Consider the following 14,191-nt stretch of genomic DNA (forward strand, 5'->3'; position numbering starts at 1 on the left):
TTTTTTTAAATATTTTGTTATGATTCTGCATTGTTCTTTATTTCAACCATATCAGTTGGAGAAAAAAGCGAGTTATCACCAAAGTTTAAAATCCAAACACATCTCTTGTAAAATCCAGAATCCAACTTTTCTGAAAAGTCCCCAATTACAACATTCTAAATTGAAAAATTACCAATTCTTTGCACACCAGAGACGTGTCAACATGTTATATTGGTGATCCAGCACGCAACACATCCCTGTATTTTCCATTGTTGCAATGCACCTCAAGGACACCACAAAACATCAAGCACCACACCACTGAGATATTATGTAACAATGACAAATGTTGTTTTAAAGTTAAAGTTAAAATACCACTGATAGTCACGCACTTACAAGGTGTGGTGAAATGACTCTCTGCATTTGACCCATCCCCTTGTTTCACACCCTAGGAGGTGAGGGGAGCATTTGGTGATTAAACCCCCAATTTTAACCCTTGATGCTGAGTGCCAAGCAGGTTCGTAATGGGTCCCATTGTTATAGTCTTTGGTATGACTCGGCCGGGGTTTGAACTAACAACCTACCGATCTCAGGGCGGACACTCTGACCACAAGGCCACTTTGTTGTTTTTTTGCCCGGAAAAGGGTGGGACGTCATCTCCAGGTTGAGGATGAGATCCTACCCCAGGTGGAGGAGTTCAAGTATGTAAGGGACGCCTGTTAAAACTGTTTTGTAAATGTATTACTTTATTGTTATGTAATATATGACTCTTATTATGAAGGTTGGGCTAGTGGATATGCTTTTATTGTGTTAAGGAACTCACAAATGAAAACGGAAACGGAAACGAAAGAGTTTCTTCCAAGCTAAAAGTGAGTACATTATACTCCCAATAGACATTCCAGCGCCTTCAAGGTGAAACACAGAGTTTACTAACAAACATAAGGAAAAAGCACAAAGTGTACACATGGGGAAATATTAGGTACTTTAAACATGACTATAGATAAAGAAAGAAGACTTAAAAATATATGCATTCTCCACACTATCCTCACTAACGGTCATGAGCTTCGGGTTGTATCCAAAAGGACAAGATCGCGGGTACAAGTGGCCGAAATGAGTTTCCTCCGTAGGGTGGCGTGGCTCTCTCTTAGTGATAGGGTGAGAAGCTCTGTCATTCCGGAAGGCTCGGACTAAAGCAGCTGCTCGTCCACATCGAGAGGAGCCAGATGAGGTGACTTGTGCATCTGGCAAGGATTCCCCTTTGGACGCTTCCCCGGGGAGATGTTTAGGGCACATACGACTGGTAGGAGGCCATGGGGAAGATTCAGGACAGGTTGGAGAGACAGTGTCTCCCAGCTGGCCTGGGAATGCCTTGGCATCCCCCGACAGCAGCTGGATGAAGTAGCTGGGTGGAAGTCTGGGCTTTTCTGCTCAAGTTACTGCCCCCGTGATAAGCAGAAGAAAATGGATGGATGGACATGTGTGCAAAAAATATGCGCACTTGTAAAAAAAAAAAAATTTGAGTTGTATCTATGATCTTAATTTCTTACAGTTGTTAAAGACAACACATGTCATCTCTGGAATGTGTTTAGAAGTGAAAATTTGAGTGTCAGTGTCACAAACTCACATGGCTGCTGTCGTTGTGAGCCCCAGATGCAGGTGACAGGAGGACGACGTGCAGGTAATTAGTATTAATGAGTGTTTTCATTCTCACATATAGCACAAAGAGGTGCAGCAGGGAAGTGCACAGAAGCATAAGCCTCATAACCAAGATAGCAATTTAGGCATGAGCAGTCTACAGGCAGCAAAGGTAGTATGCAACATTAAACATAAAACTATGGAAGTAGAATTGTCTCACATCAACTTATATATATCAATATGATATTTATACATATGCATTTATTAATAAATATACAAATACAAATACAAATGTGACATACAAATAAATCAAGAATTTGTATAAATAAACGTGTATTTGTAAATATAATTTTGAGATTTGAATATAAATATGCTTGATTTTGTATTTGTATTTGTATTGAATTTGCATATTGGATCCACTATGGACTGGACTCTCACAATATTATGTCAGACCCACTCGACATCCATTGCATTCGGTCTCACATATGCGGTCCTCTCCAGGGTTTCTCATAGTCATTCACATCGACGTCCCACTGGGGTGAGTTTTTCCTTGCCCTTATGTGGGCTCTGTACCGAGGATGTCGTTGTGGCTTGTGCAGCCCTTTGAGACACTTGTGATTTAGGGCTATATAAATAAACATTGATTGATTGATTGATTGATATGTGGATCGCTTTTTTGCTTTCGTATCGATGAGACATTCCTACCACAAACCAGATGCACAAACAAATGTGGAATTACACACTCCCCTGAACAACTAGCAGAGGGCACTGCAGCCAGAGCAGTCTGGGTCACAGACATGGTTAGACACTGGCGAGCCAATCAGAGGCACACTAGGGAGGGTCATATAACTTCATGACTTTTGGGATGATTTGTCACACATTGCACTGATAAAAAAATCAGCATCTACATCGGGACAAGGTCATTAAACGGCATTGATACAATAAAATAAGCAGCTAGCACGGTCTTTCAGATTAACTGGATAAATTAGCATTAGTTAATACAACGCCAACATTAGCTAGCTCAGGCCCATTGTGCGTTCTCTCTGTAAAGACGCGGATTGTTTTTGTGCAGAGAACTCCGGGCATTTTGCATATAATGCATATAATGCTCTGTGACCCAGACCGCTCTGGCTGCAGTGCCCTCTGCTGGTTGTTCAGGGCAGTGTGTAACTCCACATTTATTTGTGCATCTGGTTTGTGGTAGGAATGCAAAAGCAAAAAAGCGATCCACATTTGCAAATTCAATACAAATACAAATACAAAATCAAGCATATTTATATTCAAATCTCATAAATATATTTACAAACACACATTTATTTATAGAAATTATTTATTTATTTATATGTCACATTTTTATATTTACAAGTTTTATTTATATATATTTTCAGATCTCAAAAATATATTTACAAATACGTGTTTATTCATACAAATTATTTATTTATTTGTATATCACATTTGTATTTGTATATTTATTAATATATGCATATGTATTAATATCATATTGATGTATAAAAGTTGATGTGAGACAATTCTACTTCCATATAAAACAGTCCTCGAGCCCTGACTGGAGGGCGAGGCAGGCATAAATAGAAGCCTGATTGGCAACCATGACCAGGTGTGGACAGGCTGCCAATCAGCGGCAGGTGACGGGGAAAAAGCGCTCAGGGAGACATGCAGGAAATGGAACTAAAATAAGAGCACTGCCCAGAAAATAAACACAAAACTAAGGAAACAACAAATCATGTGACACCTGACGGGATACGTCATCACAGTCAGTTTGATTAATTCATGCTAAATCATTCACGTTTAAAAGAAAAAAAACATTTTGGTAAAAAATATAAATTCAGACTACCTAACTTGCTGACACAATAGTTCCATGCAGTTTTGTGTTAAAAATGTTGCGTTCGGGTCACTTTGTAGCAATGGTCGTGTTCCCAGCATGTAGAAGGACAGGAAGTGGCAAAAGCAGCATGCAGGTAAGAGTCTTTTCATTCCTAATACAAGGCAAAAATACAAAACGGGACGTGCCACTTGGAAGCGCACGAGAAGCCAGAGGTAAAACTTAGCTTAGCATAATAAAGAAAGACTTACACGTGAGTTGTAGCTTAAGGCTAGCCAGGACATAACAGTAGCATATCATGCATCAACAACATAACAGTCGTGGGTAGCGAACATACAAATCAAAACGTTAGCATATATGTGTTTGCAAAATAAATTATTGTGTGATCAAAATCTGCTTTTTCGACCTCACAATGATGGCATAAATATAACTCCAGACCTAAATTGTATAAATAATTTATTAAAGACACACTGAAGTTTTCGCTTTAGCTCTGCCTCTTACAGCATACTTGCCAACCCTCCCGGATTTCCCTGGGGACTCCCGAAATTCAGCGCCTCTCCCGAAAACCTTCCGGGACAAATTTTATCCCGAAAATCTCCCGAAATTCAGGCGGAGCTGGAGGCCACACCCCCTCCAGCTCCATGCGGACCTGAGTGACGTGTTGACAGCCTGTTCACAACATTGCTGTAAACAGCAATGTTGTGACACTTTTAAACAGGACAATACTGCCATCTACTGTACATGCAAATGTGACCCACCCATAATGTGTCACATTTTTGTGTTGATTTATTTATTTTATTTTGTGGTTTGAATTCGTTTTTGGAGCTGTCATTCCACATTCATTAGTATTCACATTGGTCAGTAGGGGGCAGTAGGGCATTTCTTCCCAATTGAATGCTATCACCTGCAGACCGGAAGTGTCTTGTCATTCTGATGAGAGCGACCAGTCTGTGAACAATTGAAACGTCCTGTGTGCTTTTTCCTCCTGTATAACAGGTTAGTTTTGTTGAATCAACTCACTGAATAATATCCATGTGATCTTTATATGTTTAAGTACACATACTGATGGTGGAGCCTAACTCTAAAGTGTTTGTGAGTTGTAGTTTGTATTTGTGAATGAATCCAGTGCACAGCTGCAGTAATCAATACAAAAAGGCGACGTGAGTGCGCAATGTTTATATAGGAACTTCTGATCCTAATTCAGACTCCCAAATTAGAGCTCCCGTTTTCTTATTGATTTTATAATGTATATTTGTATAATGTGTGTGTTCTGAAATAGTGACAGAGAATAGAACAAGGATGGACAATTCAACCCTTAACTCAACAATGAGTAGATGAGTGTTGTGTGTGTATATGTGTAAATAAATGAACACTGAAATTCAAGTATTTCTTTATATATATATATATATATATATATATATATATATATATATATATATATATATATATATATATCTATCTTAACCACGCCCCCCGCCCCACCGCCGACCACGCCCCCCACCCCCCACCTCCCGAAATCGGAGGTCTCAAGGTTGGCAAGTATGTCTTACAGATAAGGATCAATAACAGAGCTAAGGCGCAATACTGTCATCTGTGTGTAGGACCTGGTATTGCAGGCTTATTTTTATTTCATAAATTGAGACTGTCAGCAAGTTAAGTAGTCGGAACGTACTTATATTTTTACAAAAATGCTTTTTATTTAGGACATGTGAATGGGTTTAGCATGAATTAATCAAACTGAGACTCAGATGTTAACTTCTAAATACATTTCAGAGAGTATGCATACTCTCAACACTGCATATGTGTTGTCTTCAGAAACATTGAGAAATTAGGAATTTAGATAAAACTCTTGAAATTATTTTAAAAGTGTGCATTTTTATGCACATGTGTGATTGTTACATTATATCTCAGTGGTGTGGTGCTTGATGTGCAGTGAAACACTGGAGATTACAGGGACTTGATGCTTGCAGGAGCATAAATAGAACATGTTGACTGACATCTGTGGTGTGCAAAGAATTGGTCATTTAAAATGTTGCATTTCGGGACTTTTTAGAAAAGTGAGGCACTCAATGCTGGAAGAGATGTGTTTCAACTCTGGTGAAAAAGTGATGACTCGCTTTTTTCTCTAGACTAGTGTGGTTAAAACCAACCAAAAATGCAGAACCCTAGCAAAGTCTGAATACATTCATGCTTGGGATATAATTTAATCTCAGACTGACAGTGACATTTGCACAAGTGAATTTATTTGAATATTCATCAAAAGTATCATTCTATGAAGTGCTAAACCTGCAACCTTCTTAGTAGCAATCAAGCCAACCGTAGTTGAGCAGCACCCGCGTCACTGTCCTGAAGGGCAGGTAGTATTCCATCTGTTTTGGGCCGACTGAGAAATAAAGGTACCCTAAGAGAGAGACGGTAACATTTCAGTGCAATTTCATAGCTGAGGTATGGCAGCCAAACAGCTACGACAGACATTATTTCTCACCGTAATTCTCGAAAACCGCATCTACTTTGGAGCCCACGCGACGAAAGTCTCGAGCAATTGATCGTGGATATCCGGGATCCATTTGGTTCCTGGCTTCATCATAGCTGTGGCAAAGCACACAAAGAGGGAAAATATTGATGTCATTAAGAGCTTGGACAAAGCAAATCAAATAAAGCTGGTTATGGTCGAATCCATTTGAAATCAAAGCATGGGTAAAATAGCCTTGTGGGGATTGTCTCTACTCAACACTCACCTCCAATATTGCCTGTTTGCAAAAATCAATGTTTTCCCAGTAGTTTTCACGTAGACTGCTGCGTCCACCTTGCTGACAGAAGACGGCAAGCCCAGGTTGGTGAGAGGCTTCGGATAACCTGCTATTAAAGTCTTTGCAAATGCCCTAATGCCCCAGTACTGATTACCTAGAGAGAGAAACACAGTCAACGGATGTACAGTATGTCACAAAACAAAGTATATTTTTCAAATTTTTATGACAGTGATATTAGAGATGTCCCGATCCTAATCATGGGATGTGGGGGTTTCTGCCTTTTTTAACTGATCGTAGAATAAGAAACAGTTAAAATTAATTACCATTACTGGAACATAAGTGAGGAGACATAAAGGAGCTGGTTGGATCTCTCTGTGAGGTGGCTCTCTGCAGTCAGCCAAATTTGACAACTCTCTGCACTACTTAATTTTCAATAAATAAATCGATTATTGACGTTTACTGATGGATTTTATAGTCGTTCATGTCTAAATTTCGATGTATCTAGAAATCGATTATTTCCTCCACCTCTAGTAAAGAGTATATCTTCTTGATGAACAATATTACGAAAATACAATATAGTACTTTAGTTATTTACTTTCCAAAATGTCACTTTTCATTCAGGCAGAGTGCAAATCATATGAAAATATACATAAGCACCAAACTAAAATACGAACCAAATCTAATTAATCTGTTCCAGACTGCCAACAATAGACAAAAACATTTTCATAGAGCATAATAGTAGTTCCATATGTTCTATAGTATTGTCGCCTGAGACGATAGATACACTGTCATAAAAATGGTTGCTAAAATGTGAGATACTGTATTTAAATGTTAACCAATGCTCATTGTTACCTTCAAAGAGATGAACCACATCCTTGTTTGGTACCTCATACGCAGCATCAACTGTGTTGATTCTTGACCATTTTGTGCTCACTTTCGTAAAACGTATCCCATTTAACATGGTACTCTTCCTCCAGTAGTATCTGGGGAGATGTAAAGTTATTTCAAAGAAGAAAAAACTTATTTTGGTCGTTATAAATATAAAATGTGAAAAAATACCCGTTTTTGAAGAAGAACAAGTCCCCCCTGATGGACGTGGCAGCGTCAAACACCAGATCCCTGCTGCACTGTTCGTCACGAGGGTTTGGAAGAGGGTCTGTGGGGTCTTCTGTTGGTTCCTCTGGCTCGGGTTCAGGAGGCGGGTTTGGTTTTGGGGCTTTTGTTGGATCTGTTGTACGGCTACCTGGTGGATTGCGAGAGGGATATGGAACAAAGATGCATTTAAGTACATGTAAAGTTAGAGTTTATATAATGTTGCTAGTTTTGGGCCACGGTACTTCATACAGTACTGGTCATTAGACAAGCTTGTCTGGTCACTTGTTGCTAGGCAGAATTTGTGTACACCTTAAAAAAAACTCTAGTTTAGATATATTTGTATTATTCAATACACTGCAAAAAATAGAAATAACAATAAAATAAATTTTGAACAGGGACATCTACTGAATGTGGTGGGGCAGTGCTCCGCTTGCCCCGACTGCATAGTTGCTTGACTGAAAAAAGTGTTGGCCCAATCGTTAATCGCCCACATTGAACTGATTTTGTCTGAAACTCACCATAGAGGGCTTGAACTCCTTGCCTGTCATCGTCTGGCAGCTTGTAGCCGTTTGTGTTGACAAACTGATAAGTAGGGAACATCAGCGCACGTCTGTCCCTGGAATGGTCCAGACCCAAAGCATGGCCAAATTCGTGGGCCGCCACCAGCAGCAGATTGACACCTAAATCAGGAACATCTAGTAAGTGATTCCCCACCACTGTGTCACGGCACATTAGTGGGCTGTAAGAGACCATTTGGGAATGTCCCCACTCGCTAATTGTTCTCTTGCACAATATGTCCTCCTGACTCAATAAAAGCTGGGAAACACTAAGAAACCTTTAAATACCCTCGCGCATAGATAACACAAATGGCAGATTTCCAAAAAACTGCAGTGAAATACTATACAATAATACTTATTAAAACTTTAAATTAGTTAATATCTAAAAAAAAATGCGTACCCTGAAAACATATCACATAAGTGTAATTAATTTGTATTTTGTACCTGTTAAAGGCCAGCATGCCCACATAAGTCCACTCCTCCCAAAACAATTACTGTATATGCAATTTTGCTGCATGCTTTGAATAAGAAAAAATAGCATCATCTAGTGGACAAATATATTAATTAAAAACTGAAAGCAATGAGTTTGAATTGAACTCTCACCATACCATACAATTTCCAACCCATAGTATTGTGTGAGTTAATTAGATTAAAAACTAAAATTGATATGTTTTTAACAGGACATTTTGGTTTGCTTTGCCATTTTAGGGTAATTTAATGTTTAGAACATGAATAGTCTCTGGGAAACAACTTAATGGTTTAAGGGTTACGGTGGTCAACACCTCAGACTTCGTATTTACCTCTTTGGGTTAGAGTCCAATTCTCATCGTCGTCAAAGTGGGTGTCCCCTCCCTGCTGCCGTCCTGGAGAGTTGGCGTGAGCTAGGACTCCCCCAGTTCCGTCAAAAGGATAGAAGTCCCCGTGATCTGCAGTGGGACAGATAGGATGAGTACAATGGTACGATTTGGAGAGCCTTTATTCCATCTGGACTCACATCCCCCCTTGAAGAGAATCATGATGTCTGCAGTGTCGCTGAAGATCTGCTTGAAGTCTAGTGGGATGACGTCGCTGTAGAGCTGGAAGGCTTGGGCGATGGTCTCGTCCACTTGTCTCTGGCTTAGATCTGGAGTGTACTGAGTGATCCTGTCAAGAAAGATCACGCTGACACCATTCTCATTAAAATACAATAAGGAAATACACAAGATACCTGTAGGTGATAAGCCTCTTGTTCCACTTGGGTTTCCCAGCAAAGTGTCCGTAGCGGCTGATGTCCGACACACCACATCTAGGCGCCTTCATGACTTCCACAGTTTCTTTATTCAAGACCCCCGTTACCTGGTAATCCATGGCATTTCGGGGAAAACTTAAATTAGTTAAAAACACATAAAATATATCGTATATCCAGGCTGGTTACCTCCAGTCCGAAGAAAGACTGCATGGCTTCCAGATCTTCGCTAAAGTTGCTCCTGATGAGGCTTCTCCTTGAGGTGTTCCTGGTCCCCACATCACCATAAAACTGTGACAGATACCCCTAATACACAAAAACATTTACTGAAGGAATGTTTTAGAGATATATCAAGCTAATGTTAAGACTTCATTACCTCTGCAACATCTTGGTCGTCTGCTAATGTCGTTGGAGCGACGGTGGGTGCAGCGTGAATCGTCGCCAAAACCCCAGCGAGCAGCAGCGTCCACAAAGCAGAGCTCTGCATGTTGTTAGACGGTTTGAAACTACTCTAAACAAGACCCCCAGAGCACACACTCTGTGTTCCAGTCAAAGTTGTAGGAGGGGTGACTATATTTGCACGGAGGGGAAGGATCAATATAAACCAATTTCGCCTCACACACTTCTGTTTTACCTCTATGTCGGACATTTTGCTTGACATATCCACCATAAATAAATTGTTTCCTTTACAGCTACAAGGTCTACATTGACAATCCAGCTATCAAGGTAAAGGTGAGACTCTGATCCCTATGTCTAGTATTAAAAGATTACAGTTGGTACAAAATGCGGCTGCTAGACTTTTGACAAGAACAAGAAAGTTTGATCATATTACGCCTATACTGGCTCACCTGCACTGGCTTCCTGTGCACTTAAGATGTGACTTTAATGTTTTACTACTCACGTATAAAATACTACACGGTCTAGCTCCAGCCTATCTTGCCGATTGTATTGTACCATATGTCCTGGCAAGAAATCTGCGTTCAAAGAACTCCAGCTTATTAGTGATTTCCAGAGCCCGGGCTATAGAGCGTTTTCTATTCGGGCTCCAGTACTATGGAATAGTAGAGATGCTACCTCAGTAGAAGCATTTAAGTCCCATCTTAAAACTCATTTGTATACTCTAGCCTTTAAATAGCCCCCCTTTTTTAGACCAGTTGATCTGTCGTTTCTTTTCCTTTCTCCTCTGCTCCCCCCTCTCCCTTGTGGGGGGGGAGACACACAGGTCTGGTGGCCATGGATGAAGTGCTGGCTGTCCAGAGTCGGGACCCGTGGCCTGTGCATCGGTTGGGAACATCTCTGCACTGCTGACCCGTCTCCGCTCGGGATGGTTTCCTGCTGGCCCCACTATGGACTGGACTCTTACTATTCTGTTGGATCCACTATGGACTGGAATCTCACAATATTATGTCAGACCCACTCAACATCCATTGCATTTGGTCTCCCCTGGAGGGGGGGGTTATCCACATATGCGGTCCTCTCCAAGGTTTCTCATAGTCATTCACATCGACATCCCACTGGGGTGAGTTTTTCCTTGCCCTTATGTGGGCTCTGTACCGAGGATGCCGTTGTGGCTTGTGCAGCCCTTTGAGACACTTGTGATTTAGGGCTATATAAATAAACATTGATTGATTGATTGGGCTTCACGGTGGCAGAGGGGTTAGTGCATCTGCCTCACAATACGAAGGTCCTGAGTAGTCTTGGGTTCAATCCCGGGCTCGGGATCTTTCTGTGTGGAGTTTGCATGTCCTCCCCGTGACTGCGTGGGTTCCCTCCGGGTACTCCGGCTTCCTCCCACCTCCAAAGACATGCACCTGGGGATAAGTTGATTGGCAACACTAAATTGGCCCTAGTGTGTGGATGTGAGTGTGAATGTTGTCTGTCTATCTGTGTTGGCCCTGCGATGAGGTGGCGACTTGTCCAGGGTGTACCCCGCCTTCCGCCCGATTGTAGCTGAGATAGGCTCCAGCGCCCCCCGCGACCCCAAAGGGAATAAGCGGTAGAAAATGGATGGATGGATGGATGATTGATTGATGATGGTTAAAGTAGAAACTACTGCGGAAGTCCAAATGCTGCCCATTTAGTCCGTTTTATGGTACTTTTCCTGTAACGCCTTGTAACGTCGGCAAGTTTGTTGACTTTTGTTTGATGTAACGATTCATGACATATACCCAGGTGTCCAACTGTTCTTTTTCGACATTTGGAGAATTAAGTGTTGTGGTTTTAATGGGTTCAGAATAGGCAATGTAGATTATTGCCTTTTAGCGCAGATCCCCCCTGGCTGACACTTTATTTATTTTTAGTCCACTGGCTGACAAGTGGCTAGCAGCTAATTATATGCGTCTTCAGACACAGCGTGGAGGTGCTCACCTAAGTAATAATAACCACATTCATTATGGTAAATAAACTGCATTTTTTGGTATTTTATGTACCATTATCACTAGAGAATGAAGCTAAACATGCTACACATTGACAGCAAACTAGGGGCGGGCATGCTAATAGCTCAGCTAACTGAAAAGCTAGCTGTAAACAACACCAGAAATAAGAGCTTCGTAAACTTCAGGGATGTAAACGTAATTCCGTTACAGCATAAAGTAAGCAGATATTAAAAGGAAATGAATAAGTAGATAAATAAGAGGAAGGCGATTCGATCCATAAATGTGTGGTGTCAGTTTCAATGGTAGTATCAGTATATGATCAATACTTAGTGATGAGGTCGATATTTTTATTTTCTCAGAATCTTATTTTGTTGTTTTTGTTCATGTTTACAAACTCAGGAAATAATTCCCTCGACACAAGAGGACTTCTAGGACAAAAACCAAAAGTGTGGAGTAGACTGTAGTTTAGTATTTGTTTACTTTTGGGGCACAATTGACTCTGTTTTGATCAAACAATTGTATGTAATAAAAGAGGAAAATGAACTACCGGTAGTTTAAATTATGTTATTGATATAGTTAAATTGTAAATAGCACTTACCCTAAATACATTGAAATATTTACAGGTAATACACGCATCGGTGTACACAGCATCGGTATCAGCCGATCTCACTTATATTATATTGGTATCTGAATCGGCCGCACAAAAGCATGAATGGAACATCCCTGGTTAGGGGATACTGTTGGTTTTAGCTGACGTTCTTCTGGTTACTTGTTTACAAGTATTGCATGGGAATTACCATAACAACAAAGACGTGACCCAGCTCCTTCTGGTACTGGACTGTTCAGGCTGTCTTACAATACCAAGACTAGATCTGTCCTGTCTAATTCTGTGAGCATGAACCGATGACGCTTCCTCGAATGAGAGATGAAACTTCTTCTAAGACGACCAAACAGTCCAGTTACCATGAAGTCTGTGCTTTGTGAAAACAATGACCTGATGAATGTAAATACTCACAGGCATGTTTCAGGATGAATGTTCTAGTCCCACATTATTTGTGCCTCTTTTATGTAATATAACTCAAATCCGAACACATTTCAGTACAAACATAGTAAAAATAAAGTATTGCGTTTAAGTCCTAAACCGTAATCATGCTTCGCAGTGCAACGCTGTACAGTAGAGTCTCCTCTGACGGTTATTTTGCAAAATTCATCTGTTTACAATCTTTCGTCTTGTTTGCAGTGTCCTTTTAACCTTTACGATAACCTTTTGATAAAGAATGGGATCATAGTCCAGTGGCTTTGGCTAACACAAACATATAGCTAGTTCAGCATTACATGGCGCCAGGCTAAATTGGGGCCATTAGCATAATTTTATTTGGAGTCATGTTTTGTACTGCAATTATTTAATGGGAAATAAATCATTAAAAGATTATCACACAAAAAAAAAGTACAGTGTTAAAACATAAATTTATACAACTAAACAGAAATTTAAATCTAGTATCTTTGTGTCATGTCTGTGATCATGTTTTGTTTAAGTTATGTTCTGTTTGGGTTTTGTACACTTAGTTCCTGCTTTTTCACTCCCTTGTTTTGTCACCGTAGCAACCATTAGTTTCACTTGTTTCACATTTTGAGTCACGCACCTGTTTTCACTAATCATGTCATCAGTATTTAAACTTGTGGTTGCCAGGCAGTCAGCCTGGCGACATTACCTCTGCTCACTTCATGCCAAGCTACTTCTGATACTCATGCCTGTTCATAGTTATGCTTCTTGCCATGCCACGTAAATTTTGTTTTTTTCATGTCACAGTTAACGAGTTTTGCTTCATGTTTATAGTTTCTGCCTTTGTGCAAGTTTTTGTTTCATTAGTCAAGTTTTTGTACTTCCGTCTTGTGCGCGCCTTTTGTTCCTTTTTTATAGTAATAAAAACATATGTCCTTACCTTCACGCTAGTGATGGGTTCATGAGGCGTCATGAAGCGTTTCGACACATTGCAAAACTGTATTGATACTGTGTCGATACTGTGTCACTAAATACTGACATCTGCTGGACATTAAAAATCCCTACAGGCAACCTATGGACCGACTCAACTGACACTGATTTTATGACCTAGTATATACAATAATATAAACCAAGTCATTGCATTTAATTTAGGATTATTTCATATCTTCATTTAAATAAAAATATATTGTTATCTTTTTTAGATACAGTCAATAAATAATGTGAACATGTATCATAACATGGAAATCTAAGAGAATGTGTTGTGAATGAGGATGCTTGTGGACTGGGGATTTTTTTTTTTTTTTTTACACATTTTTATTTTAAAAAAACTGTTTTTCCAACGTATTAAATTTTAGACGATTTCTCTTCTTAGTTATTATTTCTCCGGCTGTAGAAAAGACCCGCTCACAGGGCACAGAGGAGGCATCAGTGCGACACAGTTCGCGTATCGGTCACGTGACCAAAACAGCTCATGCTCGGTCACGTGACTTTCTAAAAGCGGTACATGCACCGACACAGTATTTTGCTCTATGAGCTTGACGCATGCGCCGATGCATCGGTGTTGCCGGACCCATCATTACTTCACGCCTTGCTCTCTCCAACTTTCCTTTGCATTCCGGGAAAACAATCCCCAAAGTCCGCGCATTGACACTTTGTAAGACGGTTAATGCCTGTCTTTACTTGTTTTTTCACTGAATTTATGTAGCAAATTTTTTAGCATTTGAATTTTTGACAT

The 14,191-nt window shown here is 40.2% G+C and overlaps 1 protein-coding gene across 1 annotated transcript in view; it reads right to left on the reverse strand.

The window, feature by feature from the left end:
* tbrg1 (transforming growth factor beta regulator 1) overlaps positions 1-9,625 on the reverse strand; it is a 40,829-nt gene extending 31,204 nt beyond the window's left edge. Inside the window, exons 1-11 of the mRNA XM_061972732.2 lie at positions 9,455-9,625; positions 9,268-9,384; positions 9,061-9,188; positions 8,848-8,996; positions 8,654-8,779; positions 7,815-7,976; positions 7,261-7,444; positions 7,054-7,184; positions 6,190-6,355; positions 5,937-6,040; positions 1,810-1,826 (exon numbers count right to left, since the gene is read on the reverse strand). Of these exons, the coding sequence (XP_061828716.2) occupies positions 1,810-1,826; positions 5,937-6,040; positions 6,190-6,355; positions 7,054-7,184; positions 7,261-7,444; positions 7,815-7,976; positions 8,654-8,779; positions 8,848-8,996; positions 9,061-9,188; positions 9,268-9,384; positions 9,455-9,565 (1,395 nt within the window). The 5' untranslated portion in view covers positions 9,566-9,625. The remainder of the gene's footprint in view (positions 1-1,809; positions 1,827-5,936; positions 6,041-6,189; positions 6,356-7,053; positions 7,185-7,260; positions 7,445-7,814; positions 7,977-8,653; positions 8,780-8,847; positions 8,997-9,060; positions 9,189-9,267; positions 9,385-9,454) is intronic.
* Between the last annotated feature and the right edge of the window lie 4,566 nt (positions 9,626-14,191).

Source organism: Nerophis lumbriciformis, linkage group LG17, assembly GCF_033978685.3.
Source record: "Nerophis lumbriciformis linkage group LG17, RoL_Nlum_v2.1, whole genome shotgun sequence".
Taxonomy (NCBI): domain Eukaryota; kingdom Metazoa; phylum Chordata; class Actinopteri; order Syngnathiformes; family Syngnathidae; genus Nerophis; species Nerophis lumbriciformis.